Genomic DNA, 16,721 nt, shown 5'->3' on the forward strand with positions numbered 1-16,721 from the left:
AATATAGAGCCATTTAACACTTATTTTAACACATTAAGTGCCAGAGACGGACTAATTCGTCTTACATAATCCAGCGCTTAAGTGCCAAGGACGGACTAACTCGTCTTACATAAAGATTTTTTTTTTTTGACAGTGGGACATCAATCAACCCCTTTTACATCTTCGAGATAAGTATTTGCAGCAAGAGCATGTGTGTAATCTATTTTACCGACCACTAAGTGGCGACAGAGACCGAGAGAAGTCACAGCCACGGGACCCAAAAGCCACAAAAGCAGCCGCCTCGCCCGGACACACACACACAGAACGGACAGAGATCCCTTCCCCCCAGAGCCGCGCAGCAACGCGCGAACACACACACACACACACACACACACACACACACACACACACACACACACACACACACACACACACACACACACCGCGGAAGCAAGCCATTCAAGGAAATGGCGACGCGATTTTACAGTAATCCATATCCATTTCAGACTCGTCTTGCCCGACAGGCAAGCAGGCAGGCAGGCACGCAGACAGACAGGCAGGCAGCACAACGCGCTTCTGACACGCCCGCTGAAGCCAGGAGGAAGGAGGAGAAGACACACGGAGGGAGGAGTTTGAATGAGAGGGGTGTTTCCTGTTGTTATGGAGGAAATTACTGTTCAAAACTATTGTTTAGAATGTCTGACGGTCTTACTGATGCCAAAAATGAATGGTTAAAGTGACTGTTTCACAAAAAGCCATTTATCTCTGAATAAATTTCCAGACGCTGAAACCATGCTGTACTCAACGGCTAATATCTACATAACTACTAACTCTGCAAACTAACTCTTTTAGACAGAGAAAGCACACATTCTATTAGTTATTTTTAGATGATTGATGTTCATGAATTCTTAACAGAAAATAATCCTCGGCTGTTCTAAAATGAGCCAGAATCGTCAAAAACACCCCTGGCACAACTTACCTACAGGAATGAAAACATGGCTGGCACCCAATGTGTTAACACAAAAACATCGCTGAATGTACCTTTAAAGAGGTTTTTCATACCAGTGAAAAATGAATGGCAGCAAACGGCTTCTTCTCAAGTTAGGAAAATGAGCTGAGATATCTCCAACTACGCTGACTGTGTGGAGAGACAAGGCAGGAATAATGTGAAGGAGAAGGACCAACCTAGATGACCAGACCTACTAGCATCCTATGATGCTACGTTACCAAAATGACAAGAAACCAATAGCAATTAGCTGAAGGATCGAGGCAAGGAAGGACTAGACGTGTCCTCACATACAATATTCCTGCGACCGCAGAATGCAAGACAGAAGAAGAGCTAGGAAAAACCAAAAGCAGAGAGTAGTGGAGAAATATGACTTGAACTCTGTCATCGTGAGTGGAGGAGAGAGGAGAGGATTCAGAAGGTGACGTGAGCTACCTCTCGAAAAGGTGTTTTTTACTTTTTAATCTACAACCGAAGACGGGGAGAGAGCTGCTGTTGTGACCGGAGTGGGAATGTCACCCCACCATTGAGAAGCCGGGGAGGAGAGAAACTTTTGAAAAAGCTCCTTAATATTCTAGTCTTGATCTCGACTCTGGAGAAAGTTTGCCGGTGCTGCCGAAGCAAAGTCAGCTACATGATGGAGAAGAGGATGGGGAGGACAGGACACGAGCATGAGAGGGGGACAGTGTGGACACACTATAGTAGCTCTAATCCCTGTGCGCCTGTCTGCTTTAGTCTGTCTTTGTCCGTGTGTTTCTTTTATTGTTGGGTTCCTACACATTTTACATTTCATAAGACTTGACTGCATTTGAATATTTGAATTTAGTATTCATTGTTCTGTGCTGATGGTAGGTGGGTAGTATGCCTGCCTGCCCGACGCTGGAGGTGACAAGTGAAGTTGACGCGTGTGGGGTAAAATGCCCCCGACAGCCTGTCGCTGTGAGTTAGCAGTGGTGGTGGTGGGTGGCTTATTGGCACCAGCTAGCGGTGCCGGGTCGTCTAAACGTAGCAGCGGCACATCGTTTGCCGGGTCGTCTCCGCGTAGCAGCGGCACCCGGGTCGTCTCCTCGTCAGCAAATGAGGCATTTAGTTAGCTGGAACATGAAGGAGGTGTGGAGGAGGACTGAGTGTGCAGAAGAGACACACTCCAGAGAGTGATTATGAGCAAGAAAAAGTTTGTTCACACCCACCGTAACTCCCACAGCTACAGTATGTAACTACTGCATATATGAGAATGAGACAATGAGAGTCACTTTTATTGCCTCATTAGGTAATAGGGATCCAAACGATTATAGATTTTGATGGTACATTATACTAGGGATGCAGCGGTATAAGTTTTTGACCGTATCAGTGTTTCCCCTACTATTCTACAGCTACCATTCTACAACGGCGCCCCCGCCAGGCCAGAAAAAGAATTGCAAAAAAACAAAATTTGATTTTTTTTTCTGCTCTCCCCAAAATTTCAATAAACCTTTATGGCATATTATTACAATACAGCAATACTGGTGTTGACAGTGTTGACAGTAATAGAAGATGCCAAATCATTCAAAACAATAAGCCTTTTGCTTTTAGGAGCATTGTGCCAGTGTGCGGCGCTGTTCCAAAACATGTCAACATGTGTCGTTGCCTGGGAAACGCACATCCCATAATACAACTGTTCGCATCGCATCGCATCCCATAATAGTATGATGATACTTGGGATGCGAACAGGTTAGCTAAAAGTTTAGCGTCACCAGCGAGGGCCCCCACCGTTGCGGTCGAGGTATGTTTCAAAATCCCTCCAGGCCTGAAAAATTTTCTAGGGAAACACTGCGTATGATAACCTTGGACAAAAATACCATGGTTTCACGGTATCGCGGTATTGCAGACCTTTATGTGCGGACCATCTGTGTTTTTACAATTGCCGAAATATTCCCATACAGCCGACGTCGTCTTTTTAGATGGGGGAAAGTTCAGGGGGATCCTCGCGCAAGGACGGAGCTGCACTCTGCAAGCGACCTGGGCACTTTGTTTTGGGGAAACAGCTGATACCCTGGTGAAGGTATGACGGCAAATCTTAGTGGGTTTGATACAGTGACTTTTTCAAACCGCGGTATACCTTCAAACCGGAAACCGCTGCATCCCTATTATAGTCTGAGGAAAAATCACGGTTTCACGATTATTATGCATTCATTTACACGACACTATGGATAATAGAGTACCACAGGGATGACGTATTTTTGTAGGCTTAACCAGATAGATAACATATTCATGGGGCGGTGGGGGGGAGAAGTAGTTCAGTGTCTGAACCTACAGTATACAGTACTATTCTTTGGTCTCTGCTTCCAAATTATTTTTTGCAAGGTTGTTACAGAATCTGAGAGAGTTTTAAACATCCCACCCTTCTGGAAGATTTGATACCCGAGAGAGAGAGAGAGAGAGAGAGAGAGAGAGAGAGACAGAGGCAGAGAGAGAGAGAGATAAAGAGGAATGGAGAGACAGAGAGAGAGAGACAGATAGGCAGAGGCAGAGAGAGAGAGAGAGAGAGACAGATAGGCAGAGGCAGAGAGAGAGAGATAAAGAGGAATGGAGAGACAGAGAGAGAACTATATCGTTATGATTCAAGTCATGATTTCCCACTTGGGGAATGGATCAGCGCCGTGCGGTTTGGACCGGGGGGGGGGACAGACTATAATCAGGTTTGGACAGTCAGGCACATCGGGAAGAGAGAAGAGCCACTCGGGACTGTCAGCTCAGCGCCTCATCCACACAGATCCTCTGGGACAGGTGGCTGGCGGCTCCAGCTTTGATGGCGGGGCCAACAGACTCAGACTCAGCCTCAGCATGCGACTGGAAGCTCCTCAGGTCATGGACAGGATATCCTGGCCACGGTGCCACACTGCCCCCGGGCGCCTGGCCCAGATCTCACTGACGGGGCAAAGTTAGAGTCTCTCCTCCGTCAAGCCTCCGTCTACTCATCCATCATCCATCCATCCACAAAACGGACATCTTTAAAAACGTATTCTGGTGGGGGGGGGGGGGGGGGGACAGGGGACACCCAGCGTCCAAAATAAACGCCCGCCAAGCATCAAATGCCATTTACAATTAGTCTTTTGGGGAATAAATGAACAAGTGCCTCTCTCACTATACTGTCTGACGGCTAATTTATTTTTGAGATGATAACATTTTGAACATCTCCATACTGTTCCGTTTTAATCTTTGCCTGTTCTCTAACTTTGTCCCTGCTGGCCACCGTACACGCCCTCTCACTGTGAGCCAATCAAATCAAAGAAAAACAATCTCCGTATCAATCGGACTGATTGGCTGTCAGCTCTACACAAAGCGGCCGTGTCTAAATGTCGTGCAGTGCACCGGTAATCTGATCAGGTAGCCAGGGTCGGCGTAATGGCAGAAGTAAGGGAAGGAGGTTATGAAGCTCTTGATTGAATAATCAATCATTTTGGACAACATGTAACATTATTGCATGATCGTCCAGAGATAATTCCTTGTTGGAGAGATCTTAGAGTAGATCAGGCCCTGTACTGTAGGGCTGTCAAAGAATATTTTATATGCAAATATATATTCGAATATAAACATTAAAAGAATATTTGAATATGAAAATTAATATGATTATTATTATTTTTCATATATATATATATATATATATATATATATATATATATATATATATATATATACATTTAACCAGGTAAAAAACCTGGCCAAGAGGGCAACATAAAAACATACATCATTTGCCTGGTTATTTGAAAACATTACAAAAGTGTAGGCTATTACTGTATTAGTACTGACTGAATAAATATGAAAGTTTTTTTTTTATGTTGAAATAAATAAAATAAAAATATGTTCAAATAAATATACCAAGTAGTTATATAAGCTCTCTGGTTGCATTGGTTTGCCTTGCCACGCACGCACGCCAAAAAAAAAGTATTCTGAATATATTCGAACAAATATGTTTTGTTTAGAGGGAAATATTAGAATATGATTTTGCGCCAATTTCGACAGCCCTACTGACTGTACTGTGGTTTTCTCTAGCGTTCACAAGGAAGTTCATAATGCCTGAACGTAGAGTAGGACTGGAGCACATGTGACGGAGCAGCAGAGGTGGACTTGAAGGCCAGCGGTGATGGACGCTGTCACCTCAGATGCCTGAACACACTGTGACAAGCTGTGCAGTGCTAGCCTCAGGAGCAGCAGCACCCCCCGTGGAGTTTCACATCCCATGCCCATGTGGGGGCTTTTCCTTCCCATAACAACAGTAAGCGGGAGTGACAAGGAAAAGCCCCTTTCCCGCACAAGTGCCTCCTCCTCCGGCCCACCAGTGAGTCACAGAGGGTCCGGTCACTGGCCCAAAGCCATAGGGCGATAAGCTCTGTACGCCTAATCATTTTACGTAAGCCACATTTGGAGTGTTTGCTGCCGGGGCTGATACAGAGGGATGGTTCAGAGGGGAGTGTGGGGGTGGGGGGAGACACCACACTGTTGCATAATAACAAGCCATCCGCCAAAGGAGAAATGCACACAGAGCGTGGTAGACAAGAGGAAGAGATCCTTCACGTTCACTGCCACCTCCTCCAAAGTCTGAGGACTCTTCACTGCTCTTGTCCTGCCACTGTGTCCCTCAGCCCACTCAGCTGCTAGCTAAAGCCAGGAGTACAGAGGAGAGATAATCCTACTCTGTCAGTCGGCTCGTGATTATGCTATAATAATGGCGTGCTATTATAGCACGCTACTTTGAATAAGGTGGGGTAGGATGATAATGTATGGTGCGGGTGTAGTTAAGTCAATCTTTTGAGATCCCTGGCTGTCGTGGCTGACTCATAACTTGTAGTGGTTAGCACTGTTGCCTCGCAGCAAGAAGATCCCGGGTTCGAACCCCCGGGACCCCCCCCCCCCCCACACAGAACTCCTTTCTGTGTGGAGTGTGCATGTTCTCCCTGTGTTCATGCGGGTTTCCTTCCGGGTGCTCCGGTTTCTAGGGCGGCAGCGCCGGACTCTCTGACTGAGTCACATGACAAAATCTGAAAATGGGGGCGGGGCGTGACTCAGGAGTCTCTGGGGCAAAAGCCGGTCTAAACTGGAAATGAGCTCTCCGGTGCTGTTTGTTTGAGCCAATAATGAACGTTTGCCTCTTCTTTGATCTGCTGATACTATAGATATATATACTATAGATCTGCTGATACTATATATATATATACTATAGATCTGCTGATACTATAGCCCCGCCCGCAAAGTTTGATGGTGTTAGGTGAATAAGCTTGGACATGACATGCCCTTTTTGTAAGAAGCCACGCCCACCCTCACAGCCATCTTTGCCCAATAGACCCTTCTCACGGGGGCCATTTTGTGTCGAGAAGCCAGGGTAAACACAGGTGCAAGCAAAACACTAATGAGGGTTTCCAAATCCCAATCATGGAAGTTGGAAACCCTCATTAGTGTTTTGCTTGCACCTGTGTTTACCCTGGCTTCTCGACACAAAATGGCCCCCGTGAGAAGGGTCTATTGGTATCACAAGTTAATCACTTCTTCCTTGCCCCATGATCAATTTTTCCACAGAATTTTGTCTGAATCAATTAATAGACTAACATTTGAGATATCCTGCTAACAGACAGGTGGAATGGGGGGAACATAGGCTAACTCAGGTATCCTGCTAACCAGACAGGTGGAATGGGGGGGACATAGGCTAACTCAGGGGTTCCCAACCTTGGGGTTGCGAAATTCAAATGGGGTCACCTGATTTTTTTTTAACCACACACAATTTAAACCAACTAAATGTCTTTTCCCTTCCACTCATATTTTAAGGCATATCTTGATGCCATGGGTCTATGACTTACGAGACCACATATGACCAGCACATTCCCAGCTCAAACATAAACAACAAAGTTTGCAAGAAAATAGAAAAATTGCATGGCAATTTTTTTTTTTGTAGCCTAATTGTCTCTCTCTTTTTTTCATTTTCATTGTTCATTGTTAACACGTTGAGTGCCATAGCCGAGATATCTCGTCTTACATAATCCAGCGGTTAAGTGCCATAGACGAGCTATCTCGTCTTACATAAACATTTTTTTTTTTTGACGGTGGGACATCAATCAACCCCTTTTACATCTTCGAGATCACTATTGGAGCAAGAGAATGTGTATAATCTATTTTACCGACCACTAAGTGGCGACAGTGCTCTCCTGACTAGAGGAAGGCAAGCATTTTTTTAACTTGTCACGCCATTCTCACCCCAGCCATTCTCATGAAAATGGATGGGGGAAAACGCTTTCGTTTTCGCGCTGATTGCTGGCGATGCGGGATTGCAAATTTACATAATAGATTACAGGTGGAACACACTTTGAAACACGCAGCATAAATATGACCAGAATCGCAAAAGCTTCTCTCAACCAAAACTCCAAGAAGCGAGCGAGTCCATCCCGACTTCCTCAAACAGCGGCCGCGCAGCCACAGGCACAGGACAGCAGCAAAGCACTGAGACTGGTGACAAGCTTGTGACGGCCGCTGCAGCCAAGAAGAACGCCCACGGAGGGAGGAGTTGAAGCAACTCTCCCTCTCGCTCTCTCCCTCTCTCTCTCTCCTCTCTCTCTCTCTCTCTCTCTCGAGAGAGAGAGAGAGGAGAGAGAGAGAGAGAGAGAGAGAGGAGAGAGAGAGAGAGAGAGGAGAGAGAGAGAGAGAGAGAGAGAGAGAGAGAGAGCGCACAGAGTGGGAGACAAGGGCACCCATAATCACAGGCACGTGAGGTGGTTCTAAAAATCCATTTATCTCCAAACTCTCTGAAAATCTCTGAAACCATGCTGTACTCAACGGCTAATATCTACATAACTACTAACTCTGCAAACTAACTCTTTTAGACAGAGAAAGCACACATTCTATTAGTTATTTTTAGATGATTGGTGTTCACGAATTCTTAACAGAAAATAATCCTCGGCTCTTGTAAAATGAGCCAGAATCATCAAAAAAAAACCTGGCACAACTTACCTACAGGATTGAAAAAATGGCTGGCACTCAATGTGTTAATTTGAGCCATTGTTTGTTCTGCATTCATTTGCAGCCTTGCAAAACACAAGCTCACCTGTACATATCCTGCACTGCCAAAATAAAATCCTCACATTGTGCACTAATCTGTGGCTCGGCCTGGCTATTCTGCCTCTGGCCGTCATCCACAAATAGCCTAATGTGGTCCAAATTGAATGTTTACTTGCAACATAGTTTTACACCTACATGTATTATTAACACATTAATTTGAGCAAAAACCTGTCTGTGTTTTGAATGTCTGGGGTCACTAGAGCTTTGTGGGGTCAAAGTGGGGTCACAAGTAAAAAAGAAAAAAGGTTGGGGAACCCCAACCCCTGGGCTAACCCCTGTCCAACTCCGGTGGCAGAGGGAACCACAACACTGACTGTCATCAGAGAAATGATCAGGAAAAACAAGAGGCCGAGGCCAGGCTGAGTCAATACTGCAACAGCTGCACCACTCAAGGTCTACTGTCAAGGCCAGAACATCAGCCATCGACACGTTTGTATGTAGCTGATACATGTACACGATTTCCTCACCCACACCCTGTTGGGGACATTTATTTTGATCACAAGCAAAGATAAGCTTGGTGTGTTGGGATAGTTTCTACTTTTACTTTCATTCAAGCGTGAGAAACTAGTCGACTCGTCTGGCAGCGGAATGAACAAGTTTTTTTTTGACCGTCAGGTGGGTGTTCCCGGCAGCACGTAACGCCCCTTGAAAGCTATGAATAAGACCAGCTTTTAACATTTTCAAGGGAATTTTCATATAAATTCATGTTTTATTTTGAGAAGTAAGCTATGATTTTGGAACCTCATTCCTCCATGTTTTGCATAAATTCAATTCAGTGTAGAATATACCCTTTTTTTACCATTTTGTAACAGTCTTACTTTTCCTCATTTATATTCAAGTCCTGTCATATTAAAGGGCAAATATTTCCACATTCTCTACTTCCTCAAAAAACAGGTTGTTAACATTCCTACTAGCATTTCGCTCAGAACCAAGCAGGCTGCTGCTGCTGCTGCTGCTGCTAGTTTCAAGGTACATTGGTGCCTACCGATCTGAAAACCGAAACCACCCCGTTATAAATCACCAAATCTAAACAAATCTAGTGTGACAGGGGTCTACTGAACACCTGTGTGTGTGTGTGTGTGTGTGTGTGTGTGTGTGTGTGTGTGTGTGTGTGTGTGTGTGTGTGTGTGTGTGTGTTTGCATGTGTCCTTGGGGCAAGACAAATCTGGAGTGCAGAGCAAACATCAAGTTTCTATGACACACTTGGTGATACGTGGCATTAACTCACTGCTAAGATTCTGTGTGTGTGTGTGTGTCTGTCTGGCTTATCTTGTTTTTGGCTTTTGTGCCGTATTCCCTGCCTTGCCTTCTGTATGGCAGCCAGCCCAAAGTTTCGTTTTTTTTTTGGCCTGATAAATTCTGAGTTTCCATTTCCTCCAGAAAAGTAGTTATGCTATGATAAGTAGTCACCTGCTTGTGAAGGAGGTCCGCTGTAAGCCCAGCGGCAAACTATGACATGATGACAGAAGTGTGAAATACTCCACTTGGCCATATCAATGCTGAAAACTGCTAGGGGACTTGTGCATTTGACTCTATCATTACATTTCTAATATACTGTTACCATATGATATACTAAAGTCATTACGTAATTTGCCCAGGCCTGTTACACACAGAAACCCCACAAATATAAAAATGATTTCCATATGTCTTAAAAATGCCAACAAATACAATTTCAAATGAATTCTTTTGGTCAACTTTGGCTGTAGCTTGTAAGTTTGTTTACTCGCACTATTTTTTGCAGGTAAGGAACCATCATTTAGAGAGGTCATATTTTACTCAGGGCGATGACAGGGCGACTTTTTGGGCTACTCTGCTAGAAAACAATGTCCAAGAAGTCGCATATGCCATTTAGTGGTTGCTTTTATCCATAATGGCTTGCTTACAGCACCATGAGAACATACATTTTTAGCAACTTGCTGCGGAGGAAATCAAACACCAAACCCCCGTCAGTGTTTTAGTGCCATGCTCTACTTTTGCTACACAGGATCACCACAGTTGCCTCAGCATTGTTGCTGTTCTGATCACAAAAGATCGAGATTTGATACTGTGGAGCCTTGTTACATGTTGCTGGGATCGCTGCCTATCTACGTACATCACCACAGTACACCATCATGACCACCACAATTGTCATCCGGCGGTACCCCACATAGTAACCCCCCTGCACAAAACACTCACTGCTCACACCCTCACTCATTGTCCACACATTTAAACACGTAGACATGTTCCAAACAAGGTAGCTGTATAGTCAGCACCACAGCAGCGCATAGTCCCAGTAAATGCCATTTGGAGCTCGGAAAGAAAGCTATAACAGGTTCTGCCAGTGTAGGAAAAAGACAAGGACTAGAGAGTAACTCACACACTGTCTACCTTAAGAGCAATTTTAGCACAAATATTGTTTTATTTATTTAGCATGTAGCTCATGTGACTCGGACTGGATGGATAAAATCAGATAATGTAAAACCAACTGTTACTGCTATATTTTTATATATAGTTATATTTCAGTTGGCTGCTTAGATACCCGTTATCTTCCAGAATAAGATAACAAATAATGTTTGCTTTTGTACGCTTACCTGGACTCTTCAGGTTATACTTATTCTCCATAACGATTCAGTCTTTAGCGATGCAAGTCCTGTTATGTAGTTTCTGCGGCTAACTTAGCTAGCTAACAACAAGCTACCGAATGTTAGCTAACGTTAGCTGGTTTCGGTCCTCAACTCTGACCAAGACAGTCAAAACTGGGTGTCGTTCAATCGCCTCGATAATCCAGTAGGTTTGTAATATAGAATATATTCAAATGCCGGCGTGGCAAAAAGATGTTAAGAGTTGTTTCACAAGTTATCTGCTGTTCTTTCTGTTTGAGAAACCGCTTGAAACTGATAGATGTCAGCCGTGTGACGTCATCTGTGAAAACGTAAACAGGAAGTTTGATTTCTTCTTCGTCTTCCTATCTCGAGAGATTTGGAGCGGACCAGGCGCATTGCTGCCCCACACAGCCACAGGTGACGAATAGACAAAAAAGCTGTATATTTTGTGATCTTTCAATGACAATTTATTTCACGAGAAAACATTGCAAACTCAGTGTTATTAATAATAATTTGATTGAGATATCGATTAAACTTGAATAACTAGTTGCAAACAGGACCAGGACGTCAACAGAAAATAGAATTATATGGATAGGGAAAATGGGATTGAGTTATGTCAACATACTCATCTGACAGTTTAAACCAACACTAGAATATCAAGCAGAAATGTATTGATTGTAGGCCTAAGAGGGCATGTAAAATAGCAACAGTAGTAGTAGCAGTAGAGAAACATTTAGAAAAAAATATTTGTAGCCTATATGCAAACTAACAATTTGTAGTGCATTACTGGCAGTCTACCTTATCAAAAACTTCAGACGTAGGCTAGGTACCATATTATGTACAGTAAAATCTCCTAATTTTATCAGAATATATTTGTGGATGGAAGTGTTATACTGTATCTACAGAAAAAGTGTCCAGAGATACATACAAACTTGTTTGTAGAGAATGTACTAATACATACAGTGTAAATGCAGTATTGTATAAGCTGTGAAATTGGTCTCACAGGGTAAGAAACAAACTAAACATTGGAGACATTCAAACATTGAACATGCCATTTGGCAACACCTTTTTCAATTCAATTCAATTCAATTCAATTCAATTCAATTCAATTCAATTCAATTCAATTCAAAAAACTGTATTAGTCCCGCAAGGGGCAATTTAAACAAAACAAGAAACAAGACAATACATGACACTGATAAAGCAAGGATCCCTGATTACAATGTATCCAACACCACAAAGGAATATAGGAGTCAAGTCAATATAAATTAAATTCAGTCAATACAATCTAAAGTGCATATTAGACTTGTTCAAAAGGTTAAAATCAAAAGGTCAAGGTGCATACTAAGTCTATATAAACTGACCATTCCTTGTACTGTGGCTGTTCACCAGTCGTATGGCCTCTGGAACAAAACCAAACTTCCTTCTGTTTGTTTTGCAGTCTAAAGCACTTTCCTGATGGCATTAAATCAAAACAGACATGAAGGACATGTGTGGAGTCATTGATTATCTTGTGCGCTTTCTTGAGCACTTGTGCACTATTAAACTGTAGCCTACTAGGGATCTTTGTGTTTTGCCTATAATTTTAGAGCTAAGGTAACACCTTGTAGTCTGTTCTTGTCTTTTTGACAGAGGGATGAGAACCAGCAGATAAATTAAAATGTTAAAATACTTTCAATAAAGGAAGAATAAAACGTGGCCAGAATTCTCTGGTCGACTCCAAAGGAGTTTAGTTTATGAAGACAGTACAGACGCTGATAAGCCTTTTTTCACAACAACATCTGTATTGTCACTGAATCTCAGTTTGTCATCAAACACAGTTCCCAAATATTTATAGTTCTGGACAATTTCCACATCAGCTCCCTGGATGGTTGTTGGAGCGATGTCTATGTGTTTTGGTGAGATTACCATTTCTTTGGTTTTGGACACATTTAAATCTAGAAGAGAGCGATCACACCAGTCTACAAAGTCTTGTATTATGGATCCATGTGATTGGTCTGACTGACTGAGAAGAGATAAGATAACACTGTCGTCAGCCAATTTTATAATATGGTGAGTTTTATATTTGCTAAGAAAGTCATTTGTGTATAAAATAAAAAGAAAGGAAGAAAGAACACAGCCCTGCGGTGACCCAGTGGAAATTAAAATCGATTTGGAGGTTTTTCCATTTATACTTACTGTCTGAGTTCTACTAGTAAGAAAACTAATAATCCATCTGATGAGTTGATGATCCAAGTGAAAATAATTTATACGTTTTTCTACTAATATGTGAGGTTGCATTGTATTAAAGGCTGATGAAAAATCAACAAAAGTAATCTTGCATATGTGTTTTTTTGTTCCAGGTGTTCATGTACAGAATTCAAAATAAATAACTTGGCATCATCAACACCTCTCTCAGGCTTATATGCAAATTGCATGGGGTCAAGAGCTGATCTGGTTACATTAACACTTTCACTTTTGACAATCTTCTCCAGACATTTCATCACCAATGATGTTAAGGCTATAGGCCGCAGGTCATAAGATACTTTATCAAAAAGTATCTTATAATATGCATATTTGTACATTTTTATGGTGCAGGGCCTGGCTCCATGTATGTTTTATTCATATCTGATCTCATGTTTTTCAATATTTAAACACTTGCTGCCTCTTCAGGTTTCTGAGCACTGAGTGTGGTGGCATGCCACCTGCCAGTCCTTTTTGAGCTGCTGTCAGGTGACGTGGAAGAAAGCTTCCGTGTCCCATCGGCTTTATTGTGACTCAAAGTGCAGTCAGTCACAGCCATTCTACTTCCTGTGACTTTCACAGACTTGACAACTCCCAAGTTTGCTTTTCAACCGCTCCAACCGCTTGTGAAGAGACAATATTTACACTGCTGACATTTCTCTCCAGCACCACTGTCAATCCCACTGGATATGACACACATATATATGATTCACCTCCTTTAATCTCTCTGTTCCAAGTGTGTTTAGGCCACTTGTCTTCGTCGTTCATGTCAAGCTTCTTATTGCATTCCTCCTTCTGCCACCAAATGTTCCAAAGTGTAAGTTTTGAATATGGAAAAATAAATCAGGTTATCAATGTGTGTGTGTGTGTGTGTGTGTGTGTGTGTGTGTGTGCGTGTGTGTGTGTGTGTGTGTGTGTGTGTGTGTGTGTGTGTGTGTGTGTGTGTGTGTGTGTGTGTGTGTGTGTGTGTCTCTCTCTCTCTCTCTCTCTCTCTCTCTCATTATATCCTGATATGAATGCAAAGCAAATTCAAAAGGTCAAAGGTGAAATGCTGATTAAATGTTAATTTCAGGGACGATGCATAATGGCAATTTGCACTAGACCAGCTTAGGTTGCTTCAAAGGGACTGTAAGGCTGGATAGAAAGCACTGCATGAGAATGAACTTATCAGGCTGGAAACACATCAGGTGTTTAGCGCACATGTCTAGCCTGCTGAGCCCCGGGTCACCGCGGTGCATTCGTTAATTATTTTTCTAAAGGTGTGAAATGTGCAGACAGGCATGTCACAGCCACGGCGAGCACGCACAAACACACCCTGAGGACTTCACACATCTCATCAGTGTTGTTGTGCACAAAATTAGACGCTGGCATCAGAGAAAGAAGAGAAATTGGCATGAGGGATCGGATAGGAGATTGTTGATGCTCAACTCAATTGCGACTTTCATGTTGGCAAAATGATGATGCAAAATAATTATGAATGTTAATGGCGCAAAGGATGTTTCCACCACATCCTGTGTAGTGGCAAACGCAGCAGATGTGTCTCCTGGGAAACTCTTGGTGCACGGATGGTGGCGACCTAGCGCTTTGAGAGACAATTCCATAACTGAAATGTTATGGAACCGTCACAGGTCACAGGTTTGATTCCCATGCCAATGTGTTTCCATCAACGTGTGTGTGTGTGTGTGTGTGTGTGTGTGTGTGTGTGTGTGTGTGTGTGTGTGTGTGTGTGTCTGTGTGTGTGTGTGTGTGTGTGTGTGTGTGTGTGTGTGTGTGTGTGTGTGTGTGTGTGTGTGTGTGTGTGTGTGTGTGTGTGTGTGTGTGTGTGCATGCTGATTGATTGCATGATGTTTCCTCCATCTAATGTTCAAATGAGCCTTGAGTTACGCTATTTTATTCTGCTTATTCATCATACTAGAATAGTTGAAAGCAACCCGTCCTACACTGTGACAACTTTGCCATGAGGTTGTTTGTGACAAATGTCCAACCTGTACTGTCATTGTTAATAACATTTCTTCAAATACTAAATATAGTATGTGAAAGGAATGCAATGATTTCATTTTCTGGTGGAAACCATAGGTTGAAACAGGACATTATGCAGGGATGGAATGTTTAAATGTGAGCGTGTTGTACCGTAACTGACCAGTAAACTTATGCAGAAGAACTTCATGCTTGCCTGCAGTAACTTACTGTATTATAACAGATAACTTGACCCACACACCTGATCTGAGCTGTCACAAATCTGATTCACCAAAAGGAAAAAATCGCAGCCAGTGGGCCAAAAAGTGCAGCTAAAAGTTACTATTTTGGGGGCATTTATTGGTAAATAGGTGGAGGCAATCATATGAAGAATTAACTAGCAAGTGAAAACTGTTTCACTGTGACAATAACCTAACAATATGCTATATAACTGTTATGTCTTCAGGAACGTGGCTGTTTTTTTGTTGTATTTTCTATTTTATTTTCTGCTTTTTATTATCTTTTCTTGTAGAGAATTGTTTTAACTCATTGTTTGATTGTCTGTTTTTCATTTATTATAGTGTTTTATTTATTTAGATTTTCTTTTAAATAAGGTGAGATACTATAAGCCCCTCACCTGCACAATTTTGTATTAAGTTACTTGTTGTATTATCTGCTGTTATTTCTCCTCTCTGCATGTGCAAATAAAACAATAAAACAATAACCTAACTGTAGGCTATGTAACTGTTTACTGAATTTGAGATTCTGAGATGAAAGTGTGACAACGAGGAACCTTTGATCCTGACAGTGTTAGTATCCATAAAAAGTCATGAGCAAATTATTCAATCAACCTCATCATGGCTGATACACAGGCAGACAACACACAGTTAAGCAATATTTCAATATCATATTCAATCCAGATAGCAAAGTCTTCATAAAATACTGCAGCATGGGAGTGTATTCTTTAACATGTTACACCTGTAAGTGAAAGATAAATTTCAAACATGTCAACAAAATGAATATTTTTTTAAAGGTATAATATAATAAAGTCAAAAGCAGCTGTCTGCCACCACAAGACAGACGAATTAAAAACGTATAGTGTATAGTGCCAAATCATGACATCATGGATAAATCAACTAGCATACCTTTGGTAAACATTTCATTGCTCAAATACAGGCAAAAATGAGATAGGGTGTTTGCGCTCTTGCTACAAGTCCAAAGAAACACTCACATCAGGTGCGTAGGCCAGAAAATTGTCAAGAAGGAACCAGGAGAAGCTCGCACACTGATAGAAAAAATGGAATGTCCACTCCAAAGGTTCACGGATGTGAAGATGCCATATGTTTAATGGTCCATAAATGAATATACAAAACAATACAAAGGTGCTACCATGTGAAACAAAAGAAAGAAAACTGAACAGAAACGTTTCGGCTACAAAGCAGACTGAAGATGGCTTTGTAGTCGAAACGTTTCTGTTCAGTTTTCTTTCAAGAAGGCCTGTGCGTTGTCTTTTGATTAACAATACAATAAAATAAACTTATCATTTAAATTGGCAATAAGAAACATTTTAAAGTAAATAAAGCAATATTATTATTACATATTTTGCATGGTGATATAACTTCTTCAGTAAACATTTCTATTGGATCTATGCTTTTATTAGCTAGCTTACCTGTACTTTCTATCGGGTTAGTCAATGTTGTTGCAATTCCTACTGGTCGCCAATAACTGACAAACAGACAGACAGACAGGCAGACAAACAGACAGACAGACAGACAGACAGACAGACAGACAGACAGGCAGACAAACAGACAGACAGGCAGACAAACAGACAGACAGACAGACAGGCAGACAGGCAGACAGGCAGACAGACAGACAGACAGACAGACAGGCAGACA

The 16,721-nt window shown here is 42.2% G+C and overlaps 1 protein-coding gene across 1 annotated transcript in view; it reads right to left on the bottom strand.

Annotated features, from left to right (window-relative positions):
* Positions 1 to 10,964, bottom strand: part of ube2j1 (ubiquitin-conjugating enzyme E2, J1) — a 36,645-nt gene extending 25,681 nt beyond the window's left edge. Inside the window, exon 1 of the mRNA XM_083643180.1 lies at positions 10,639 to 10,964. Coding sequence (XP_083499306.1) covers positions 10,639 to 10,669 — 31 coding nt within the window. The 5' untranslated portion in view covers positions 10,670 to 10,964. The remainder of the gene's footprint in view (positions 1 to 10,638) is intronic.
* Between the last annotated feature and the right edge of the window lie 5,757 nt (positions 10,965 to 16,721).

The sequence above is a fragment of the Poromitra crassiceps genome (genome assembly GCF_964638095.1).
Source record: "Poromitra crassiceps genome assembly, chromosome: 9".
NCBI classification, from domain to species: domain Eukaryota; kingdom Metazoa; phylum Chordata; class Actinopteri; order Beryciformes; family Melamphaidae; genus Poromitra; species Poromitra crassiceps.